Source organism: Coccinella septempunctata, chromosome 3, assembly GCF_907165205.1.
Source record: "Coccinella septempunctata chromosome 3, icCocSept1.1, whole genome shotgun sequence".
Lineage (NCBI taxonomy): Eukaryota > Metazoa > Arthropoda > Insecta > Coleoptera > Coccinellidae > Coccinella > Coccinella septempunctata.
Genome location: NC_058191.1, coordinates 18472222 through 18496994, shown reverse-complemented (window position 1 = coordinate 18496994; position 24773 = coordinate 18472222). Strand labels below are relative to the sequence as shown.

Below are 24773 nucleotides of genomic sequence, written 5' to 3'. Positions count from 1 at the left end.
TGCAAATAATGTGAGAAGTCACTAGAAATCACCGAAATGAAGTTGATGCTTTTCTGTCGATTAATATATTGCCGAAAACACTCGAGACGTAGTCCACAGCAACACATGCACAGGCTGAAAAATGCAATCGTATTTTTTTTTTTGGTGTAGTAGCGGGAAAATCTGCAAGTTAGACGAACCACCCTCTCCTGAGGGGAAACAAGTGTGGGGATTCTCACTCTCCTGAGCTCGAGACCCACTAAAAACCCTTAACTGCTTCTTGAATATTGGTTCCGGGCATTTGGCCTATAAACCGTTCATCTCTTAGTCGGTTTTTTTCTCGCACACTATCGTGCTGGGATTTATGTGTTTATCCTCTAATGGATAACACTTTATTGGATTTTTCAATAAGTTTCTGTTCTTATTTTGATCTCTTTTTAATAGATCTCTTGGTCTCCTTCGGTAAATTCGCATTCTCCTTTTGTCTTCCTCTGGGTCGTCGTCCACTAGTTTCCTGAGTTCTTGATTCGGATGGTTTTTCGCTGTTTAAAATAATTTCTCTTTTTTTCTGTTCATGAATTCCATGATGGTTTCCCATTTTAGGTCCCTACCTAGCAAACCAACATGTTAAGCCGGCCACAGACATCATCGGAATTTTTCATCGGTTCGTACTGCATCGGTTCGATCTGACGGTTCGAACTGCCGAACTGTTTTGCCCACACACTTCAGTAAATCCTATCAGTTATTTCTCGAATTTAAACGTCATGAAGAGGAAACATCTTTTAGCAGTGGCGGCTGCGGTTTATTTGCTCAATGCCGGCTATGCATAGGACTCGACTTGTACTACGCTAATGAAAGATAACCGTCGGTTCTAAACGAAATCCCCACACAAAGGTAAGACGTTTAGGACATATGTTCATATGAAGTTTTTTTCTTAAAGTGGGCCAAAAAATCACCCCCATAAATATTGACATTCAATTGGGAAACACCCTGTGGTATATTTATTTATAAATGCACAATTTTCTTTCAAATGTTCTGTTAATGTTATGTAGCAATCAGAGCATTAAAGCATATTATTCCGTTATGACATACCTAAACAAAGTTCGAAAAATACACTCCGTCGCCTCTCTCTACTCAGTCTACTCCTATTGTTCTTTTTATCGAGTTTAGTGGGAAAGATTCGATTAAAAGAACGATAGGAATAGAGAGAGGCGATGGAGTGTATTTTTGAACTTCACATACTTAGTAATAACATATACTTATATTAATTTTTCAGCAGTCGTCCCGACAATGAAACTTACGGTATGATTTATTGAATCGTACAAACATCAGTACCGAAAGTAGCACTTTTCGAAATTGTTTTATTCACTTTCTTACTACTAGCGGATAGAATCCGCCAAAATAGGCGAATTATATGTGAACTTTTATAACACGACTTTCAAAACCTCAATTATCGACGTTCGGGGGAAAAAGAAGGGTTGTGTGATTATGCTGAATAAAATAGCATCATTATGACAAATTTATTATGTTTATTTGAAATACTAATCGAAATTCATTTATGGAAATAATATGGATAACCATATTATTTGGAAGGATGTTGAACCTGATTGTCTATAATACTGTATCCATTTGAACATCCATTCCTCAGAGACACAATATTTCTGATGATTTTGTGTGACGGATGAAAAGCAAATACTCGAGTTATTTTTTAAAACATAAAGAATGTGATTTCAGTTCGAGTTTTGAGACTTATTTGGTTTCCGCATTGGAATTGGAATCAGAGGAGAGAGAGAGAGAAAAAGTTTATTTTATGGCCATCGACCTAGGTCCTTCAGCCCATAATTACAAATTTAATGCTATGTTATAACTTAATTGATTTGTACATATGATATTCGTTAACAAGAGACGAAAAAAAAAAAAAAACTAAATTTTCTCTAGTGCCTCCAATAGGGTTTGTGTGGGGTATTTTCTATTTGTTGTGTGTTATAGATCAGCTATAATCGTGCTTTCCTTCAGTCTGGTGTAAAAATTTTTATTTAGTCTATTGAATCTGTTGTTGATTGGTTCAATCTGAGTTCTAGAATATAACATTGAATTAGGTGGGTTGTGAAGAGAATTGCTGGGATGCCTGATTCTGGAGATGATTCTTAGTGAAGTTGTTTCTGCCACAAGGAGATTTTTCAATGCTGGAGTTCTGCAATTGTGTTTGCTGGGAATAAATCTGTCAATTCCTGACAAACCAAGTTGCATCTATTGCACATCGTAGCAGCTTGTTTTCAGTGTCCTGAATTCCTTTGATATCGCTCTTTGCCGCGAAACCCCAGGCAACTGATCAATAAGTCAGTTGAGGCCTAGCAACGGCTTTGATAATCTTCAATTTTGTCTCTTTCGACATGGGGCTTCTTCTTCCTATCAGAGGGTAGAGTCTATTCATCGCTGCTGTCTTTCTGTCGATTGCTTGTTTGACTTTTCCAAGTAAGTCCTTTGTCAAGCGATATTCCTAAATATTTGGCTTCATTTTTCCAGTCGATTTCTTCGCCGTCAACTTCTAGATTCGTCGTGGGTCGCAGTCTTCTCTTCTGCAGTAATGTTGCTTGGCTCTTTTATCCATTGAGCTTGATTTTCCACTTTATGCACCAGTCATTTGTTTCGTCAATCGTTTCTTGTAGAACTCGTTCTATTACTTCTGGGTTGCGGTGTCGAGTTGCTATGCCTGTGTCGTCAGCATATAACTTCTTGCATTCTTTGGAATATCGTGAATGTATATGTTGTACAGAAGTGGCCCAAGTACTGACCCTTGGGGTACTCCAGCCCCTATATCTCTTGTTGTGGAGCATTCTCCTTCCATTTTCACGTAAAATCTTCTATTTTTGAGATAATTCCTGATCAACTTGCATATTTTGATCGAATATCCAGCACATCTTTTCTTATAACGTGCGTTCAAAAAAATTCGTCGTCAAGTAGGCTATGGAATTTCAAACGTCGATATTGCGTATCTAAACGTAGTTATTAGCTTGTGCTCTATTATTATTACAGGTTAGCTGTCAAGTTAGCGTTTTGGATTGTTGTTAAATTAAAATTACCAGCAAATAATAAAGATGGTTTTTACCGACGTACAAAAAGCATTCATTATTGAATCCTACTTCAGAAATGGGGAGAAAATAGAAGGCGAGTGGAAATATTCTGTTGAGAAATGTCTCAGCGACTTCAGGATCGAGTATCCCAACGTTGCTGTAGATTACCAATCTTTCCAGAGTACTGTTTCGCGATGTGTGAGCGTTTTTCGTGAAACAGGTAGCGTTCAAAGAAAAAAAGGAAGTGGTCGACCAAAGAAGAGAACACCCGAGTTAATCGAAAATGTTGAGAATGTGATGACAGAAGCACCACGAACCTCTGTTCGGGTTTTATCTCAACTAGCTGGAGTGTCTGTTGGTACATGTCACACAATTTTGAAAGAAGACATCAAGTTGTATCCTTATAGATTGACATGTTATCAGAAGATTGAAGAAGTTGATTACCCTCGTAGAATGGCCTTCTGTCAGTGGTTTCTAAACGAATTCATCGATAACCTGAATAAAGTTTTCTTCTCCGACGAAGCCTGGTTTCATCTTTCTGGATATGTCAACTCCCAAAATATGAGAATGTGGAGCAGTCAAAAACCGGAAAATTTTTACATTGAGACACCACTTCATTCTCAGAAAATTGGAGTTTGGTGTGCTATCAGTCAGAGAAGAATTGTTGGACCTATTTTCTTTGACGGAACTTTAACAGCAGAACGCTATAAACAGGATATTATCATGCCTTTTATAGCTGAATTAAATTTTGAAGAATGGTCATATAGTTATTTTCAACAAGATGGAGCCAGAGCACACACAGCTGTAGAAACATTGGCTACACTAAGGAATATTTTTCAGGATCGACTCATTAGCCTCAATACTGAAAATGAATTTCCTCCAAGATCGTGTGATCTTACACCATGTGATTTCTTCTTATGACCTCATTTGAAGAATTCTATCTTCTAATCACCTATTTCTAATCTGGACGAACTCAAGACTGGGATCATTGAAAAAATTCATCTAATTAACGATGATCCTTTTATATTGAATAATGTCTTTGAATCTCTCAAAAGAAGATGTGAGAAGTGTTTGGAGCAAAGAGGAGGACATTTCCAACAGCTACTTTAATTATATAGAACTCTTAAACGTGAAACTCATTGTAATGAAAATCCTATAATTCAGTTTCTTCAGTTATGGCAGAGACTGCCTCTGGTTATGGATTTTCACTGTCAGCGTCAATTCAATATTTTATTCATTGAGAAATAAACATATTCTGAGGTTCTTAGTGTGATTTATTTCTATTACCTACTGTTATAGGTACAACCTCTTCACATAATTGTAAGTACAAAAACCATAATACTCGATTCGTTCAAGATTCATGTCTTTGACTTATGAACTCAGGTTAATTTTTCCAATCGCCTCAGATTATTTGGATTCTTGTAATCTAATTCAATGAAAAAATGCTAATAAATCATTATTGAATGTGCAAGTAATTTTTTCTGAGAAATTGCCTTTTCATACAAAATTACGATAAATAGGTTAATGTCATCAATGTTTACATTTGGCTGTGATGACTGATGAGTGTGATGTAAGGAAAGAATTACGTTCAGTCACAGAAAATCAACCTACTCAATTCCATAGCCTACTTTACGACGAATTTTTTTGAACGCACGTTATATTGATCCTTAAATTAATGCCATATTCTGTCGAATGCTCTGGCGACGTCTAGTAAAACCAACCTGTCGCTTGTTTATTTTGTAATCCCTCTGTAATGTATTCTGTGAGCCTTAATAATTGTTGCTCTGTTGAATGCTCTCTTCTGAATCCGAACTGTTTTGGTGGTATAAGTTTCAGATTTTCGGTTTCCTCATTTAGCCTCGTGGCTATAATTCTTTCTACTACTTTTCCTAACGTCGACAGTAGACTTATCGGTCTGTAGTTTTGTGGGAACTTCTTCTCTTTGAATGGTTTATTGAACACTATGACTTCCGCTGTTTTCCATTTTTCTGGGTAGTGTTCTGTCCTCATAATTCCATTCGCGATATTTGTTAGAGCAGTTATACCTTTTCTAGGTAATTTCTTCAACATTACATTCGTTATTTTATCGCTTCCGGGAGCATTCCTCTTCTTCAAACTTCTAATTATTTCCCTGATTTCATTTGGCGATGTTGGTTTGTCTATGTCAGCAGCCGCTGGTAATTCATCCATTTCTTCTCCATTTTCTTCAACCAGTTCATCCAAATCTTCATTATCGTCGTCTATCCTTTAATTTATTCCCGATTCTCGTTCGATCGAGTCCGCCAATGCATCTGCCTTATCAGTATTGTTATACGCAATTCCCCTTTCTCCGTGTAGGGGTGGAATTTTAGTCTTCTCTCCTCGTAGTCTCTTTTGCATTTTCCATGCAGAATGATCAATTAAATACCAAATTCCAAGTAGGAACGCTAAATATGTGGGCTAAGTCAAAAACTCAAAATTCCTAACAGCATTTAATCAAACGTGGTGACCGGTCACCACGTTTGATTAAATGCTGTTAGGAATTTTGAGTTTTTGACTTAGCCCACATAATGATCAATTGTATTCAGTTCTTGAACCCTTTTGTTCCATCTGCTTGTTCTTAGATCTTTCAGGGCATTTTTCAGAACTTGGCTATGGCGGTTGAGGTTAATTTTGTCCAGATCATTTTTATTCATCCGATATATTCTTCTGAGTCTTCGATTTTCTCGTATAAGATCTTTTACTTCTTTAGGCGTATCGCCATGCGGATGACTTGGTCTCTTCACTCTCCTCGTGCTTTTTTCGTAAGCTTGTCTTCCAGTTTATCAACCGCACATTCCAGATCCTCTGGAGTGCTTATTGTTGGGATTTCTGTTATTTCCTATTGTATTGAAGTGCAAGACACAAGACTCCCCAAAATAGCTCTATACGGCGAACTCACTGAGGGAGCCCGGAAACCAGGAGGCCAGTATAAGCGGTTTAAGGATACATCAATCCCTAAAATCAGTTAATGCTAATCATAACTGGGAACAACTAGCGTTAGACAGGTCACAGTGGAGGTCTTTGGTCCACAGTTATAATGGAGAATCGAGAAGGATACAGCGGCGGCCAGATCTGGTTGGAGACTATCCATGCCCTGAGTGTGGAAGGATCTGCAGGTCACGGTTGGGTCTCTTTAGTCACAGGAGGGCACACAGTCGCAACTAGCACTAAGAAGTTACAAGTCTGTTCGAATTTTTTTTTTTTTCTTCTTCTTTTTGTAGATTTATTCCCGGTAACGGGATACAGCAATGAATGAATGAATGAAGTGCTGTATTTAGCCCAATTGGTATATTCTCTTAATTCCATTAGTTTTTCTCTTGGTTTTTCTCCTATTGTCAATTCCACGGGATTGTGGTTCGAGGTTCCATCTTCCAAAGTTTCAATCGAGAATTCTTGAGTTATATTTTTTAATATCGCGATATCTATTACATCTTCCTATACCAAAAGCAATATATGTTGGTAACTCTGGTCCAATCACTATGGCATTTTGTTTTTCGGCGAAAGCCTTGAGTTTTTTGCCATTTCTATTCTCTGTTCTGCTGTTCCATAATGGGGATTTACAGTTGAAATCTCCAATACAGATTTTCGGGTTTGTTCCTGCCAATATGTTGTTCATCTCCTCTTCCAATAAATTGTTTTGAGGTGGTTTGTATGCCGAGGTAATTTCTACTCTTTGTTGATTTAATTCGGCAACAATCGTCACTGCTTATGTTTCTCCTTGTGTTTCGTCGGATCTACTTTTGAAGTAGTGTTTCAGATCTGTTCTCACCAATATTGCAACTCCTCATCCTGTTTGTAATTCTGTCTCATCTATATGTTTCATAATTCATGTGAAATTCGTTTGTTCCGGTTTATTTTTGTTTCCTGTAGTGCTTTAATATCAGGTTGTCCCTCTGATATTATTTCTTCTATCTCGGCTTTCCGTGTGTTTATCCCGTTTATGTTTCACGAGATTATCTTGAGAGATTTTTTCCTAAAATCCGTAAGGTCCATCAATTCAGTTTACTGAATAATAATTGAGGATTTTTCTCCATTTCTCTTTCAATTTTCAACATTATCTTGTTGAAAATTTTTTCCGTGAAAATATCTAAACCATGGACTGATTCAGATATTTTTCTTTTTTCTTGTTGACTATTTTCAGTCGGTTATAATTGAGGCTTCTTTCGTTCCTCTTTCTTCTGCATAGGTTAAGAAGTTTCTTTCTTTTTTTCCTGTTCTGCAGGTTTGGTTTTAACAGTTTCCTGAACTTTTCGTGCAGGTGTTGCCTTATTCGACGGCTTTTTTTGTTCTGACTGTTTTTGGCCGGCTCTCTTCTTTTTGGTCACCACCCTCTAGCAAGCTACAAGGTAGCTTGCTAGATGTCCTTCTTGACCATATAAAACGCATGTAGCGTTTCTTTCTACACCTTTCCTGATGAGTTCGCAATCTTTGCTGCTATGGTTTCCCGAACACTACACACATCTCCAGGGGAAGGAGCATTTATTTTGTGCGTGTCCGTTCTTTAATTCATTCATTCATTGCTGTATCCCGTTACCGAGAATTAATCTACAAAAAGACATAAAAAAAGAACAGACTTATAATTTCTTGGAGCTAATCGCGACTGTGTGCCCACCTGTGACTGAAGAGACCCAACCGTGACCTACATATCCTTCCACACTCCGAGCATGGATAGTCACCAACCAAATCTGGCAGCCGCTGAATTCTTCTCGAGTCTCCATTATATCTGTGCACCATAGATCAACACTGTGACCTGTCTAACGCTAGTTGTTCCCAGTTATGATTGGCATTAATTGATTTTAGGGATTGATTTACTGTATCCTTAAACCGCTTATACTGGCCTCCTGGTTTCCGGGTTCCCTCTGCCAATTCGCCATACAGAGCTATTTTGGGAGTCTTGCGTCTTGCATCCTCAGAATGTGGCCGCTCCATCTGAGTCGGGCCCTCGTTACTTGAGTCTCAATTGTAGTACAACTCGCGCGTTGCAAGACTTCTGCATTCGAAATTTTGTGGAACCATCTAATGTGCATTATCTGTCTTAGATGACGTTGTTGCGTTTGTTCTGTTGAAGTGAAGTATTAATTAAAATTAGGTATATATTTAGAAGGCTACAGTCACATTATTGTTAAAAAGGTTTTGACTGTCAGAAAATATAGAAGTGTTGTCAATAAAGTTATTTCAAGACAAGTCACGCTTTTTCCTTCGTAAGGGTACCTATAAGAATCACTGATTCTACTTCAATAGGTAATGGGCGCTGATGCTTTGAATGGTGTGTTTCTCCTATTCTGAAGAATCATTCAATTAATAGAGAAGATTATGGAATTTGCGAAACATATAAAACCGCTAACAAGTGAAGCAGATTGGCCGGTTTGGAAGCGTAAAATTCGTGATTTACTAGATTATCATGAAGGTGCGTTAGATTTTATTGATCAGAAGTTGAAGAAGCCTGGTGAGTTGAAGACTGAAGCAACCAATGAAGAAGAAAGAGCTCATAAAGTTGCTTTTGATATTTATCGAAAAGCAAATAGCTATGCTAAAACAATGATTACTAGTACAGTCTCAGATGCAGTATATCGAAAGATTATGGACGAAGTAAGTGCAAGTGAAGCATGGGAAGCATTAAAACAGCAGTTTGAAGCAACCTCCAGGGATCAGTTATTCAAGGTATGTGCAGATTTCTTTGCATTCAATTGGACATCGGGTGATGACGTTTCCACTCATGTAGCCAAGTTGAGAAGTCTGTGGAATGAACTAAATAATGGTTTGAAAGAGAAAAATGAAATCCCCTTCCAGATCTGCTTTTGGTATGCAAAATTTTACATATTTCACCTAGTTTCTTTGAAAGTTTCAAGTCCAATTGGATGCTACTTACTAAAGATGAAATTCGTACATTTGATGAATTGAGCTCTGTGTTTTTGAACGAAATATGAAACCATCAACTAGTGTTGGCAGCGGTAATCAAGAATCTTTAGTAGCCAGAATGGATAGACATCAGAAACAATCAAGTCATGGTAGCTCCTCTAGAAAATTCAAGCATAACCAAGGTAAATGTAATTATTGTCATATTCCTGGCCACTGGCTTCGACAGTGCAAACGGTGGATTGCAGATGGTAGTCCCCGCGCTAATTCAGCTGGTACCAATCCTCAGAGTAATATTGTAGATTCCTACAGACAACATTGCTCTTGTATCCATTCACAATGAAATTTTAGCTGCTGAGCCTAATACTGAAGATTGGTGGATAGATAACGGTGCTACAAAGCATGTAACAAATCGCTCAGATTGGTTCGATACTTTCAATAAGTTTGAGAATTGTTGCATTATTAAAGCAGCTGGAGATTGACGTTTAAATGCTGTTGCTAGTGGATGCATAGAAATAGAATCCAAAGTAAATGGTAAGACCAAACGTTTACAGTTACAGGATGTTTGGTTAGTTCCTAAGATTGCAAGAAATTTATTTTCTCCATTATCTGCTCATGATAAGAATTCAAATAGCTTGTTTCGGTCAACAGTCACCTCCTGTTCTCTATCTGTGAATGGTTCTCCAGTGTTTTTGGGTACTCGGGAGAAAAATGGAACATTATATAAGGCAGAAATTAAGACTGTTAGTCCGGGCAGATGTTCAACTGTTAACTTGGTAGAATCAAGAGATCTATTACAGTTGTATCATGAAAGATGGGGGCATCAAGATAAAAGACATGTAAAGGAGAAGCTTGAACGGGAATTAGATATTAAAGTGAAATTAGATGATAAAATGTGTGAACCATGTATTTATGGAAAGTCTCACAGATTGCCCTTCGGTACTAGAAGAAAGGCTTCTTAACCAGGAGAGCTGATTTCAACTGATGTTTGTGGACCTTTTGCTGAGTCTTTTCAGAAGAAGCGTTATTTAGTTGTTCTCAAAGATAGTTATACAAAATTTAGGTATAGTTTTGTCATCAGACAGAAATCAGATGTCAAAATAGTTTTGAAACAGATGCTTGCTCACGCAGAGATACAGGGACACAACATCAAAGAACTTTTGAGTGACAATGGAGGAGAGTTTGACAATGCAGATGTTCGAAATATTTTGCTTGAAAGAGGAATTGCACAGAGGTTGACAGCTCCTTATACACCACAGCAGAATGGCAGTGAACGAGAGAACAGAACAATTGTTGAGATGGCTAGGACATTTATGTACTCGAATGCTGATGTTCAGTTTCCTCAAGCGATTTGGGCTGAGCTAGTTACGACAGCAGTATATGTATTAAACAGAACTGGAAAATCATCGATTCATGGAGTGAGTCCATACGAACTCTGGTTTGGTGAAAACCCAAGAATTAGTCATCTTCGTATCATCAGTTCTGACTGCTAGTTACATGTTCCTGCACAGAAAAGACATAAGATGGATAAGAAAGCTCAGAAAGGCAATTTAGTTTGTTACGATGGCGATGAGCGCTACCGTATTTATATTCCACAAGAAAGAAGAGTCATTCTTTCCAGAGATGTACGCTTTCAAGAAACTCTTCGCGACTGTGTTGAGAAAGTTGAAGTGCCTATCCTGGGTCCTCCTTCTGAAAAAGAATTGGTTGGAAAGGAACCGTGTCAGCAAGAATCGTCTGAAGAAGATTCAGATGATGGGGAATCCAGAGAAAGATGTGAGTCAGATGTCAATGTAGAGCAAACTGAAAGACCAGAAAACCGAAAATTACGTGACAGGAATACAATAAGAGCGTCAACGTACTATGATGACTTTGTAATGATTATGATATCTGAAGAGGATCCTCAAAGTTATCACGAAGCTGTAAATGGCAGGTATGGTAAAGAATGGGTGGAGTCAATGCAAAATGAATTGTCTTCTTTACATGAAAATGATACCTACGACTTGGTGAAATTGCCAAATGGAGCTAGTGCGCTGTCTTGCAAAAGCTTATATAAAGTAAAAATGAAACCTGATGGAAGTATCGACAAGAGAAAGTCAAGACTTGTTGCGAAAGGATATAATCAACGAGAAGGCATTGATTATTCTAAAACATTCAGTCCTGTTGCAAAATTGCAAACTATTCGTTTGATGCTTGGTGTTGCTGCAACAGAAAAGATGCACTTATTTCAATTTGATGTTTCAACAGCTTTTCTGTATGGAGAGTTAAAAGAAAATATCTATTTGCAGCAACCAGAGGGATTTAATGATGGCACTGATAGAGTTTGGAAGCTCAAGAAAAGTCTATATGGACTCAAGCAGTCACCAAGATGCTGGAATAAACGCATTGGAAAATTTCTTGAATTGCTGAAGTTTAAGGCTAGCGATGAGGAGCCTTGTATGTTGATTAGAAACGAAAATGGTCTATCTATATGTAGATGATGGAATCATAGCATCGACCAGTAGAGCAGAATTAGAGAGATTTTTGGATCAGCTTCGAGCCGAGTTCAAGATTACTTCTGAAAAAGCCTCCTATTTTTTGGGACTTGAAATCGAGAGACAGTCAAATGGTAACATTAAAGTGTGTCAAACGTCTTTCGCTCAGAAAATACTTGAACGTTTCAATTTTATGGGATGTAAATCACTTTCATCACTAATGCTTCAGGGTGTGGAGAGTACTTCAAATACAGGGAAAGCAGTGGAGAGAGCATCTCAGTTTCCATATCGCCATGCTGTGGGCTCTCTAATGTACCTGATGTTGGGATCTAGACCTGATTTAGCATATTCAGTTGGTTTTCTATCAAGATCACTCGAAAATCCCACTATTGAAGATATAAACAGACTTAAAAGAGTTTTCAGATATATAGCAGGTACTCTAAATTTTGGACTATCATACAAGCACAATGAGAAGAAAGGCGTTCTTGGATGTTTTTCTGATGCAGATTTTGGTGGATGTATCAAGACAGGTAGATCGACGACAGGAGTTCTGATAACTTATGCAGGCGCTGCTGTTTCGTGGATTAGTCAACGTCAAAGGTCAGTTACTGACTCCACCACAAAGGCAGAAATTGTAGCTGCGAGTGAAGCCTCGAAAGAAATAATTTGGCTTAGTCGTTTGTTGAATCAAATGAGCATTTTGAAAGAAGTTCCAATTCTACAAATAGATAATGCTGCTGCTGTAAGACTTGCGGAAAATCCAGAATATCATCGCAGAACAAAACGTATTCAAAGAAAGCATTTCTTTATTCGAGAGCAAGTAGCCGATGGTAGATTGTCTGTCAAGAAAGTGTCTTCAGAAGATCAAGTTGCAGATATCATGACCAAGCCTCTGTCTACTCCTCGTTTGAAGATACTGTGCAACAGAATGGGACTTGTTTAGACTAATGTCAATTTCTTTTTCACTTGTTTCCAAATTTTATTCAACAAGGGAAAGTGTTGAAGTGAAGTGTTAATTAAAATTAGGTATATATTTAGAAGGCTACAGTCACATTATTGTTAGAAAATATAGAAGTGTTGTCAATAAAGTCATTTCAAGAAAAGTCACGCTTTTTCCTTTACCTATAAGAATCACTGATTCTACTTCAATATGTTCAAGCTGTTTAATATGTCGCCTGTAGGGCGTCCAGCTTTCGCTTCCGTAAAGAAGCATTGGGAGGACGACTGCTTTGTAAACAGCTGTCTTGGTCTTCAGATTGAGGTCGTGATTTTGAAACACTCTGACCTTTAGCTTCCAGAATGCCCGTGATGCCGAATTGATACGGTTGTGTATTTCCGTGTCTAGGTTAGCCCTAGTATTTATGAAGCTTCCCAAGCTGCTCGACCTGTTCTAGGGTTTCATTCTCCAGGCTGATATGTGTTGGAAGGCTTTCTGGGGGACTTACCAGGATTTTGGTTTTGTTGATATTCAGTCTAAGGCCTAAAGCTTCGTATATTATAGGTGTCCAGCATTATCTGTAAATCCTCTGGGCTGCTAGTGATAAGTGCGCAGTCGTCTGGATATTGAAGTTCCATGATGTTCCATGATAACCCTTGAACGGGTTTTTGCTCTGAGGCGCTTCAGGTTAAATAGGCCTCCATCAAATCTGAATCTTATTCCAACACCTCGTACAGGCATACTCATGTCAGCAATTATCGAGACGGCTATGGCGAAAATATTGAACAGTAAAGGCGCTAACACGCAGCCTTGTTTGATTCCAGAGTTGGTTAAGAAATGGTCGGTTGTAGAGCCATTACGCTGTATTCTAGCGGTGTTGTTGGTATGAAGGCTTTTACACACTGCTAAGAATTTTTCGGGTACTACAAGGCGGGCCATGATTTTCCATAGCGCTCTCCGATTCACCGAGTCGAAGGCGTGTCCGTACCTTTGGCATCTGAAGCATTGGCTTGGACTTTCTGCCTTCTTTTTTGATTCGACTACAATACAGAGGTTGTAGAGTCGTTGGATGTCGAACATCTCCTTCTTTTGAGTTTTAACCAGATATAATGCTATCGGCTTTCTTGTATTGTTTGATGTCATTCTATACACCTCAGCATCATCGATTCCCTAGAACCTCAGGACATTTTTTATTAATTCCAGATCTACGTTTATTGGTAGATGCCTAATGACGGAGTAAATTTTCTTTTCCTTCTCCATCTGGTATGTGAAGTACTCCTTTCCAAGTTGGTCGAAGAATTTATTTATTTTTATGTAATCATCTTCACTTCAGTAGCCCGGTTATACCTGAACTTCTTGGTATAGAGAGCTTTTGAGATCTCTACCCAATCTGATGTACCCATCATCGTGATGGGTGGGATTTTATCCCTTTTAGGCACTCCCGTAGTCTTCTTGACGGTCTCCTCATCAGAAGAGTAATGAAAAATATCACTGAAGAAATCAGCTTTGATACAATAGAAGACCACAATCCCATAGAATTCATAGTGGGACATGGCCCAAGAAACGAAGAAGAGACACAAAACAAGGATCGCACAGACTGGAGGAAATATAAGAATTTACTTCAGGAGAAAATCACGGAAATTCCCCAAATAAACACCCGGGATGAATTAGATGAAGCAGTTGAAAAATTGGAAAATCAAATAAAAGGAGCCCATGAAGAAAGCACCAAGAGAATGAGGAAACCAGTTCCAAAACATTCACATGGAGATACGCCAAGGGATATAAAGGAACTCATAAAAAAGAACAGAAGACTAAGAAAAACCTACAGAACAACAAAAAGAGAAGAAGACAAGAAGAAACTGAATAAGCATAGTGAGATATTGAAAAATGCTGCAACAGAACTGCTCAATAACACATGGCACCAGAGATTGAGGGAACTGAATACAATAGATTACTCGGCTTGGAAAATAAAAAACGCTTACGACGAGAACGGACAGTTATACCTCCACTGCATGGAGCAAACGGAATGGTATGTACGAGACTTGAAAAAGCCGAAGCACTTGCCGACTCAATTGAGAAAGAAGCCAAAATAGACTACAGTAATGATGATGACAATGAAGATCTAGAAGAAGAAGTGGAGGCAAACGAAAATTTGATGATGGAACCACCGGAAACCGAAATCATTCCAAAACCGGCTTCACCAACGGAGATCAAAGAGTTCATAATGAATTTGAAAAACAGGAAAGCGCCAGGAGAAGATAGTATAACGAATTATATGTTGAAGAAATTGCCTAGAAAAGGAATAGCAGCATTGACGAATATAACAAACGGAGTGATGAGGACCGAATACTACCCGAAGAGATTGAAAACTGCAGAAATTATAGTTTTCAACAAGCCTGGAAAGGAACGGAAATTTCCTCAAAATTATAGACCAATCAGTCTACTATCAGCACTAGGAAAAATCGTCGAGAGGGTTATCGCTAAAAGGCTGAATGAGGAAACAGAAATGTTGAAGATAATTTCACCCGAACGATTTGGATTTCGACTGAACTCCAATTGCTGCGGTTCATGGAATACGTCACCGAAGGAATGCAGACCAAACAGGCCACAGGATTAGTTCTGATAGATATTGAGAGAGCTTTTTATAGAGTATGGCACGAAGGCCTAATCTACAAGATGAAAAAAAAACAGGATATTCGACCAAGCTGTGCAAGATTATAAGGAACTATCTGAGGAATAGAAACTTCTATGTGAAAATAGATGGAGCAACTTCTCAAACCAGACAATTGGAAGCGGGAGTGCCTCAAGGATCGGTACTTGGACCTCTGCATTACGTAATATACGTTCATGATATCCCGAAGAATGCTAGAAATATGCTCACCTTGTACGAAGATGATACAGGAATAGCGTTCAGACATCGACGCCCAGAGATCATACACCAGAGACTGCAGGAAGCCATAGATAAATTTCACAAATGGTGCATCAAATTGAAAATTCAAATCAATGGAAGAAAGTCTCAAGCAATTTTACTGCAAAAGAGAAGATTGAGGATGAAATAAAACCTTGAAGTTGATGGAGAAGAGGTTGAATGGGAAAATGAAGCAACATATCTAGGAGTGAAGCTTGACAGAGGACTAACATGGAAAAACCACATCAAATGTGCAGTTGATAAAACAAAAGCCGCAATGAGTAGACTTTATCCACTCATAGGCAAAAGAAGTCATATGAATAAGAACATCAAGTTGACGATGATTAAAACTATCGCGCGACCACAACTCACATATGGATCGGCGGCATGGAGCTTCGCAGCCAAGATCCGCATCACGAGAAAACAGGCCACTGAGAATAAACTCCTTAGAAAGGCGACGGATGTTCCCTGGTTTGTTAGGAACAAACAAATCTACAAGGACTTGGAATGGTAACCAGTTACAGAATTTATGAAGAGAAAGGCGGAAAGGATATTCGACAAAGCCAAACAACATCCAAATGAGGAACTACGAAGACTAGTCGACTACGATCCAACAGAAGAAGCTAGAAGGTCAAGAACCTACCACCGAAGACCGAGAGATCAGTTAAGAATTTGAATGTAACTGAAGAAAAGCTTAACCTATAAAAGATATAGGCAGCATACAACTATCAACACGACTATGATCCTGTGAGAGTCCAGAAACCTATTTTTTTGGTGTAGCAGGGGGAAAATCTGCAAGTCAGACGAACCATCCTCTCCTGAGGGGGAACAAGTGTGGAGATTCTCACTCTTCTGAGCTCGAGACTCACTAAAAACCCCTAACTGCTTCTTGAATATTGATTCCGGGCATTTGCCCATAAACCGTTCATCTCTGATTCGGTTTTCTTCTCGCACAATATCGTGATGGGATTTATGTGTTCATCCTCTACTGGATAACACTTTATTTGAATTTTCAATAAGTTTCTGTTCTTATTTTAATCTCTTTTTAATTGATCTCCTGGTATCCTTCGGTAAATTCGCAACTTACGTGATGGTTTCCCATTTTAGGTCCCTATAAATCTGTCTATTCCTGACAAACCAAGGTGCATCTATTGCACATCGTAGCAGCTTGTTTTCAGTGGCGTGAATTCTTTTGATATGGCTCTTTGCCGCGAAAACCCAGGCAACTGATCCATAAGTCAGTTGAGGCCTAGCAACGGCTTTGATTATCTTCAATTTTGTCTCTTTCGTTTCGCCATGTGGCTTCTTCTTCGTATTAGAGGGTAGAGTCTATTCATCGCTGCTTTCGTTTTGTCGATTGCTTGTTTGATATTACTTTTCCAAGTGAGTCCTCTGTCAAGCGTTATTCCTAAATATTTGGCTTCATTTTTCCCGTCGATTTCTACGCCGTCAACTTTTAGATTCGTTGTGGGTCGCAGTCTTCTCTTCTGTAGTAATATTGTTTGGCTCTTCTGTCCATTGTGCTTGATTTTCCACTTCATGCACCAGTCATTTGTTTCGTCAATTGTTTCTTGTAGAACTCGGTGCGGTATCGAGTTGCTATGCCTGTGTCGTCAGCATATAACGTTACATGGTTCTTAGATTCTTCTACTACTGCTACTTCTGAATCCGAACTGTTTTGGTGGTATTAGTTTCAGATTTTCGGTTTCCTCATTTAGCCTCGTGGCGATAATTCTTTCTACTACTTTTACTAACGCTGACCGTAGACTTATCGGTCTGTAGTTTTGTGAGAACTTCTCTTTGAATGGTTTATTGAACACTATGACTTCCGCTGTTCTCCATTTTTCTGAGTAGTGTTCTGTCCTCATAATTCCAGCTATACCTTTTCTAGGTAATTTCTTCAACATTACACTCGTTATTTTATCGCTTCCGGGAGCTTTCCTCTTCTCCAAACTTTTAATTATTTCCCTGATATCATTTGGCGATGTTGGTTTGTCTATTTCAGCAGCCGCTGGTAATTCATACATTTCTTCTTCATTTTCTTCAACCAGTTCTTCCAAATCTTCATTATCGTCGCCTATCCTGTAATTTGTTCTCGATTCTCGTTCGATCGAGTCCGCCAATGCATCTGCCTTATCAGTATTGTTATACGCCATTCTTCTTTCTCCGTGTAGGTGAGTAATTTTAGTCTTTTCTCCTCGTAGGCTCTTTTGCATTCTCCATGCAGAATGATCAATTGTATTCGAGTTCTTGAACCCTTTTGTTCCATCTGCTTGTTGTAAGATCTTTCAGGGCATTTTTCAGAACTTGGCTATGGCGGTTGAGGTTAATTTTATCCAGATCATTTTTATTCATCCGATATATTCTTCTGAGTCTTCGATTTTCTCGTATAAGATCTTTTACTTCTTTAGGCGTATCGCCATGCGGATGACTTGGTCTCTTCACTCTCCTCGTGCTTTTTTCGTAAGCTTTCAATATAATCTCTTCCAGTTTATCAACCGCACATTCCAGATCCTCTGGAGTGCTTATTGTTGGGATTTCTGTTATTTCCTATTGTATTGAAAGGCTGTATTTAGCCCAATTGGTATATTCTCTTAATTCCAATAGTTTTTCTCTTGGGCTTTCTCCAATTGCCAATTCCACGGGATTGTGGTTTGAGGTTCCATCTTCCACAGTTTCAATCGAGAATTCTTGAGTTATATTTTTCAATATCGCGATATCTATTACATCTGGTATTCCTATACCAAAAGCAAGATATGTCGGTAACTCTGGTCCAATCACTATGGCATTTTGTTTTTCGGCGAAATCCTTGAGTTTTTCGCCATTTATATTTTCTGTTCTGCTATTCCATAATGGGGATTCACAGTTGAAATCTCCGATGCAGATTTCCGGGTTTGTTCCTTCCATCATGTTGCTTATCTCTTCTTCCAATAAATTGTTTTGTGGTGGCTTGTATGCCGAGGTAATTTCGACAACAATCGAAACTGTTTCTGTGTCTCCTTGTGTTTCGTCGGATCTACTTTTGAAGTAATGTTTCAGATCTGTTCTCACTAATATTGCTACTCCTCCTCCGGAGTTTTTAATTCTGTCGCATCTATATGTTCCATAATTCATGAAATTCAGTCGTCTGTTCCGGTTTATTCTTGTTTCCTGTAGGGCTATTATATCAGGTTCTCTCATATATTATTTCTTCTATCTCGGCTTTCCGAGTGTTGATTCCATTTATGTTACACGAGATTATCTGAGGGATTTCTTCCTAATATCCGTACGATCCATTAATTCAGTTTATTGAATAATGCTTGAAGTTTTTTCTCCATTTCCCTCTCAATTTTCAACATTATCTTGTTGAATTTTTTTTTCCATGAGGATATCTAAGTCATCGGCTGATTCAGATATCTTTTTCTTTTCCTGTTGACTTTTCGAAGCCTGTTTCATTGGATGCTTCTTCTGTTCTGCTTTTTTCTGAACTGGTTTTGGAGTCTCCCTTTTCTTTTCCTGTTCTGCAGGTTTGTCCTTCACTACTTCCTGAATTTTTTGAACAGTAGTTGTTGTTTTGTTACCAGCTTCTTCTGTTCAGCTGGTTTTCGGGAATTCTTCTTTCTGGTCACCAGATTGAACTCGCTACATCGTTTGTAGCTAGCTGGATGGCCCTCTTCTCCACATAAAACGCAGGTGGCATTTCTCTCTTCACCTTTTCTGGTGAGTGTGCAGTTATTGATGTTTTGGCTTCCTGAGCACTTCACGCATCTCCACGGAAAGGAGCATTTGTTCTGTGCATGTCCGTACCTTTGGCACCTAAAGCACTGTCTTGGACTTTCAGGCCTCTTTTTGTGTTCAACCACAACACAGAGATCGTAGAGGCGCTTCACTTCGAAGATTTCCCTTTTCCGGGTTTTAACCAGGTAGAGAGGAATGGGCTTCTTCGTCTTGTTCGATGTCATTCTGGATACCTCAGCGTCTGATATTCCCTGGAATATCAGGTCGTCCTTAATCAACGCAAGATCAGCGTTGATTGGTAAATGCCTGATGACGGCATATATCTTCTTCTCCTCCTCCATTTGGTAGGTAAAAAATTCTTCACCATGCTGCTCGAAGAATTTTGTGATTTTTCAAAAATCATCTACGGTTGACGCGAAGATTTTTATACCGCCTTTAACTACAGTTGCGCGGTTGTAGTTTATCTTTTTTGTATAGAGAGCTTTGGATATCTCTACCCAATCTGAGGTACCCATCATCGTGCTGGGTGGGATTTTATCCTTCTTAGGCACTTCCGGTGCCTTTTCTTTGCGCGCGCGCTTTGTAGGAGGCGCATTTTGGGTTTAGACCGAAGGCGTTGTAGGGTTTTTCCTGATCTCCACAGGAATTACTTTGTTCCCCACCGAATTGGCAACTTCGGCGAAAGTTGGGTGCTTCAGCGCAGAGAGTTTTACAATTTCCTCTTTGGATTGACGGAGCTCATTCATCAAAATCGAAACCGTTTCATTGAGTTTAGCGATTTCGGCTTTCATGAGCTCATTTTCTTCGCGTAAATTTGTCCGACCCACGGACTCACCTTCGCTAAAGTCTTCCTCGAATTCATCGGAAGCTTCCATTTAGGAACCCCCATTATCTGAGGTCTCTTAGATGGCTAAACGTTTTTGGTTTTTTACAATGGCGATAAATATCAATAAGAGAGAAAAGAACAAAAATAACCAATTATTATATAGACAAAGTCTCACCTAATATAATTTGCGCAACCAACGATCTTTTGATCTGGACTGTATACAATAACAACACAACAAAACTCATCCACAGAACTCTCCCGAATAATCAGTATTCAATCAAATTCCCATATCATATGCTCGAAAAATCATTCAACACGTCTACTCGCTTAAACGTATCGCACTGGAATCATTCAACACGTCTACTCGCTTCGACGTCTCGCACTGAACTGTGTCCAGAAACCATAAGAGTCAACGGGTGTAGGCAAAATGCCCGAAACCTATGAAGAAGCAGTTTAGGGTTTTTAGTGGGTCTCGAGCTCAAGAGAGTGAGAATCCCCACACTTGTTCCCCCTCAGGAGAGGGTGTGTTCGTCTGTCTTGCAGATTTTCCCCCTGCTACACCAAAAAAAAAAACAGAAGAGGAGCTTTCTTTTCGCGCAATCGTGCAATCGTAGCGTCGGTTTGAGATATACACAGTAGAAAACTATAGGTCTAATTCTAAGTGACACACCCCACTGCTGAACCTGTTCAGAATGGCACCGCGAACAAAGCTGATGTCAAATGAGTATTTTATGTTTTTTATTGAATTTTTGAAGAAAAACTCAAAATAATTCATTAGAAATTTTTCTCTTCATTATCTTCAGAATGTCTCTCAATATGCAAAAATTCTTTATTCAAAAGGTATCGAACTATAAGAATTTTTGCACAAATTTGTACTTGTCAAGGGCTAACCTTTAACTTCAAAAATGCTTGGATTTACTTGATTTTGAAAATAGAAATCCAGTTGTCGGAGGATTTTTCTCAATGAGTATTCGTACAATAATAATGGCCTGTTTGCAGTACGATCCAGTCCCAAACATTCCCAAATTGTAAATATTTTCCTAATGTTTCCTTAAAACGTCATAACCAATTTTTAGTTCAGTTACACCGCTGAATGGTTAATCAAATGGCCTTTCTGTTCAAAGATCATAGAGTTAGGAAGATAGGAAACAGCCTCATATCGCTAGTACTAAAATCCGACAACGTTTTGTCCCTTGTTGCACACAATTGACAATCAGATGGCGCTGAAATCGTACTGTCAAACTGTTAAATAACAGTTTTCTATTTCATAATTGAAGGGCGCGAAATTCTAATTCTGTTCCTCAATAAAAGGGCGCGAAATTCGAATTCTATTCTTTTTACTGAATTCGAGTAGACTTGGTCGAAACCAGAAAAAACATCCGGAGCGACAAAACAAAAATAGGCCTTTGTTTTGTGACCAAGATGTTTTTTTCATCTAAACATTATTGTGAATCAATCAATATTTGAAATACTGTGTGAGATTTGCTATACTTTTTATTTCAAATATATAGAAAAATTTGACAAAATTGAAGATTGAACATGGTGTATTCAAAGGTCAGGCGCAAGGTTCAATTGGTGAAAATAATTCACCTTTGAAAACACCCTGTACACAAATAATTGAGCTCTGAATATAGGACACAACAGAACATGGTGAAATATTATATATCAAAGGTGTTATTTCTACACAATACATTTTGTTCCAATTAATAGAATCAGTTGAATTTGTACAATTTTTATCAGAAATTAATATGAACAAATATTCGATACAACATATTTCAAGAATTCTTTTACATATTAGTTACACAATTTTCAAAACCACAATTAAAAACAAATTTACATAGGTGTAACCTGTATGTCGGTAAAGATATGTAAGAATAACAAGTCAACTCCAAAATGCAAATAACTTCACTAATAACATGAATTGCATATCAACATAATAATACAAATATCCAGCTTTAAATGATAAAATTCAATGATAAATTGAAATACGTGTTCTATTCTAACAGGCGCATACCCAGGAGGAGGGGGACCATTGGGGCTCTAGCCCCCCCCCAAGGCTTTTGCAAAAGGTCCCTCATGATCATTCAGCACATAGAACTTTCAAGTGGATGTTAGCTGAGCCCCCCCCAACACACCTTTCTGGGTACGAGCCTGTATTCTAATGTATAAAATTGTAGTGTAAGGGTGTCTAAGAGCCTAGGAGTACGAGTGCATTTTATTTGGTTTTGAGAAAATCAGATTTAAAGTTAAAAATTATTCCCAAATTCGACCTGTTGGATTCTCAAGTACTTTGTATTGCTCTGTCTCTTTCACTTGAAGTTTTGGACTTAATCTTTTATACCATCCTCAGCTTGTCCCACCACTTACTCATAGACAATGTGGTGATCGTCAAAGTGCAACTCTTCACATGTACTAATTTCATCGAACATCAGAGAACAAATTTCATTTTTTTGTTCAGTATTTGGGAGATGCAACCTCAAATAATCTATAGTGACTCTACGTTTTCCAGGAGAAACTTTTTTACTGCAGTTCACCAAGTCAATGTCTTGACATACTGAAAATCCTATTCACTTCAGAGTACTGAAAATAAAAATCAATCAATATCAGAGTCACATTGTACGAGTTTCAATACTTACGTTCCCATTTTTATGGTTAATTCAAAAAACTTATATTCGGAGAATCTTTTGTACTACAGTTTCCACAGTTCCTCACCGCACAATAGTTTCCATACGACATTTTGAGCAAAGATATTTTTCTTTGATTTTGAAGTTTTCACTAAGGAAATACACAAAAAATTTCAATAATAAACGACTAGAATGAGCTAAATAAAGGACGAGCTGAAAGAGAATCAAAACAAAACGGCCATGTTCCTTCAAATCATACAAAAGTCAAATTATGTTTCTCCAAATGACCGTCGAATAAATATTTTAACCATTCTTAGCATCTTAGTAACACAATTGAACCACCAGGTGGCGCTAAGGCAAGTGTAGTTGCTTGGTTTCCTATCTTCCTAACTCTATAATCTTTGTTTCTGTTAATGTATCACAATCCATCTATTCCCATTTAAAAACAAAGTGGTAGGGGGTGAGAAATATCACATTCAAGAAGGCAAAGGTAACTTCCTTTTGAAATTGGAGGCGAGGATTTTCCTCAATAATTTTTCGCTAAGAATATATTGACTTGTTGCGATAATTTTTTGCACGCTCTATATTTGAATTCGCCTATTCAAAAACTACTCAAATCTCGAATGAAATAAACGTTGTTCCATCAAGAAAAACTAATCTTTGTATTGCCACACCTGTATACAAATCAGTTGATCATGTTGTGTATTGTTGACTTTTTGAATACAGATTAATATAGAATAACTTTTTTTTTCTCTGTACCTGCTTCAATGTCACATGTTATATGATGTTATGTTGATGTTATCTCTTAGATGGCACCCTGTACAAGAGGCGGTTTTATTGGTATTAGCGGGACTGATAATATTTGTCTTTCTAATTTTCGGTAATTGTAAACGAAAAATATCTAAATGCATAAGGAATCAATTTATTGCCTAAAAAATTTGTTAATTTTCCAATCGACAGCTGCAATATTGCCTAGCACCAAAAAGTTTGATAGATATATTGATGGGATCTGCGGTGATCTGGCAATTAAGTATCAGTATTGTACTAGGAAATTTAGTATTATTACTTTGAAAATTCTATTCGTGTTTAGTCCCAGCATGCTTATTACAATAATTAGTTACAACTAATATATGGATTTATGGTGTTTATATAATTTTTTCTGTTATTATTTTGTACGTTGTGTTCTTTTTGAGTTTCTATTTTCCTGATGAATTGATAATTCAGTTGTTTCAGATGACGAAGGCATTGCAGAATCTGGGATGTGAAAGTGGACAACCAAGAAACATTCGGCCTATGCGTTTCAAATAAAAGAATACCAATTCTAAGCTCCACTTCGAAAATGAGAGATCCGTATCTTATCCTTATCTGAAGTAAGATTATGAAGTGATCCAGAATCAGAAGCTCATTACGAATGCTATTCCAGAACACACAGTGATCGTATTATTTTTCATGTAGGTTCTATTTATCACTCACACAAAATCTTTTGCAGTGTAATAATTGTGGTGTTGGTGATTTTTAATAATTGAAATGAATTTATTGGGGAAATATAACTCTTAGATACGAGAATTCTCGTTGATGTTCACATAGAATCTGCAAAAATATTCACTTAATTATATGTATGAAATTCCTGTGATAAAACTTTCAATACCTATAAATATTATATTATACACATGCAAAAGGCCTAAGTCAATCACTTATTCCAAGAGCAGTAATTTGTACTTAATTTAGATTAAAAAAAGTTTTATACTCGAGCTTCTCTTCATTTTGTCTTGCTATGAGAGATATGAGTTCATACCAAAAAAAAGGAACTATTAACTCTGAATAAACTACGTTAAGAAGAAATAGCCAATTTTAATCGGCTATTGCGAAATGATGAATGTTTTTTTCATATTTTTGAATCACAATCAAAGTCAATCAGTAAAATCTTAGGTCCGAGACAGCAGTACAGCAGAACCAAGCCTAGTAGAGGATTTTGTAACAAATGCAATTAAATAGAACGCCGCATATTGGATGTAGCAGAACAGAGGCCTACGCGACGTAGTAACAGAGTACTCTGCTTGACGCTTCGTCGGTTGTGGAGTTCGCACAGTTTCCTCTGCAGTGACCACGTGTTTTCAAATGTGAAATTTTATGAAAATGGAATTTACGATACGAGTAACAACGACTACATGCGTACAAAGCACAAAGATCTAATCTGGGAGGAGATAAGCAAACATTTGGAAAAACTATATAAAAACAAAATATTTCCATTTTCTGAATTTCATTTCGAATCCAAAAGTAGGTTCAGCTGATCGGCTGGATCCACATTTTTGTAAGAAACTAACTAGAGGTAGAGACACAGAAACAACAAACAACTA

General features: G+C 37.9%; 1 protein-coding gene across 2 annotated transcripts in view; it reads left to right on the top strand.

Annotated features, from left to right (window-relative positions):
* Nucleotides 1-24167, top strand: part of LOC123310549 (tyrosine-protein phosphatase 10D) — a 488577-nt gene extending 464410 nt beyond the window's left edge. The window contains exon 18 of one of the 2 annotated variants that reach the window (XM_044894063.1): nucleotides 23650-24167. In XM_044894063.1, the coding sequence (XP_044749998.1) occupies nucleotides 23650-23681 (32 nt within the window). In that variant the 3' untranslated portion in view covers nucleotides 23682-24167. Of the gene's footprint in view, nucleotides 1-23640 lie in introns of both variants that reach the window. The other variant, XM_044894062.1, reaches the window with a different exon arrangement.
* The last annotated feature ends 606 nt before the right edge of the window (nucleotides 24168-24773 follow it).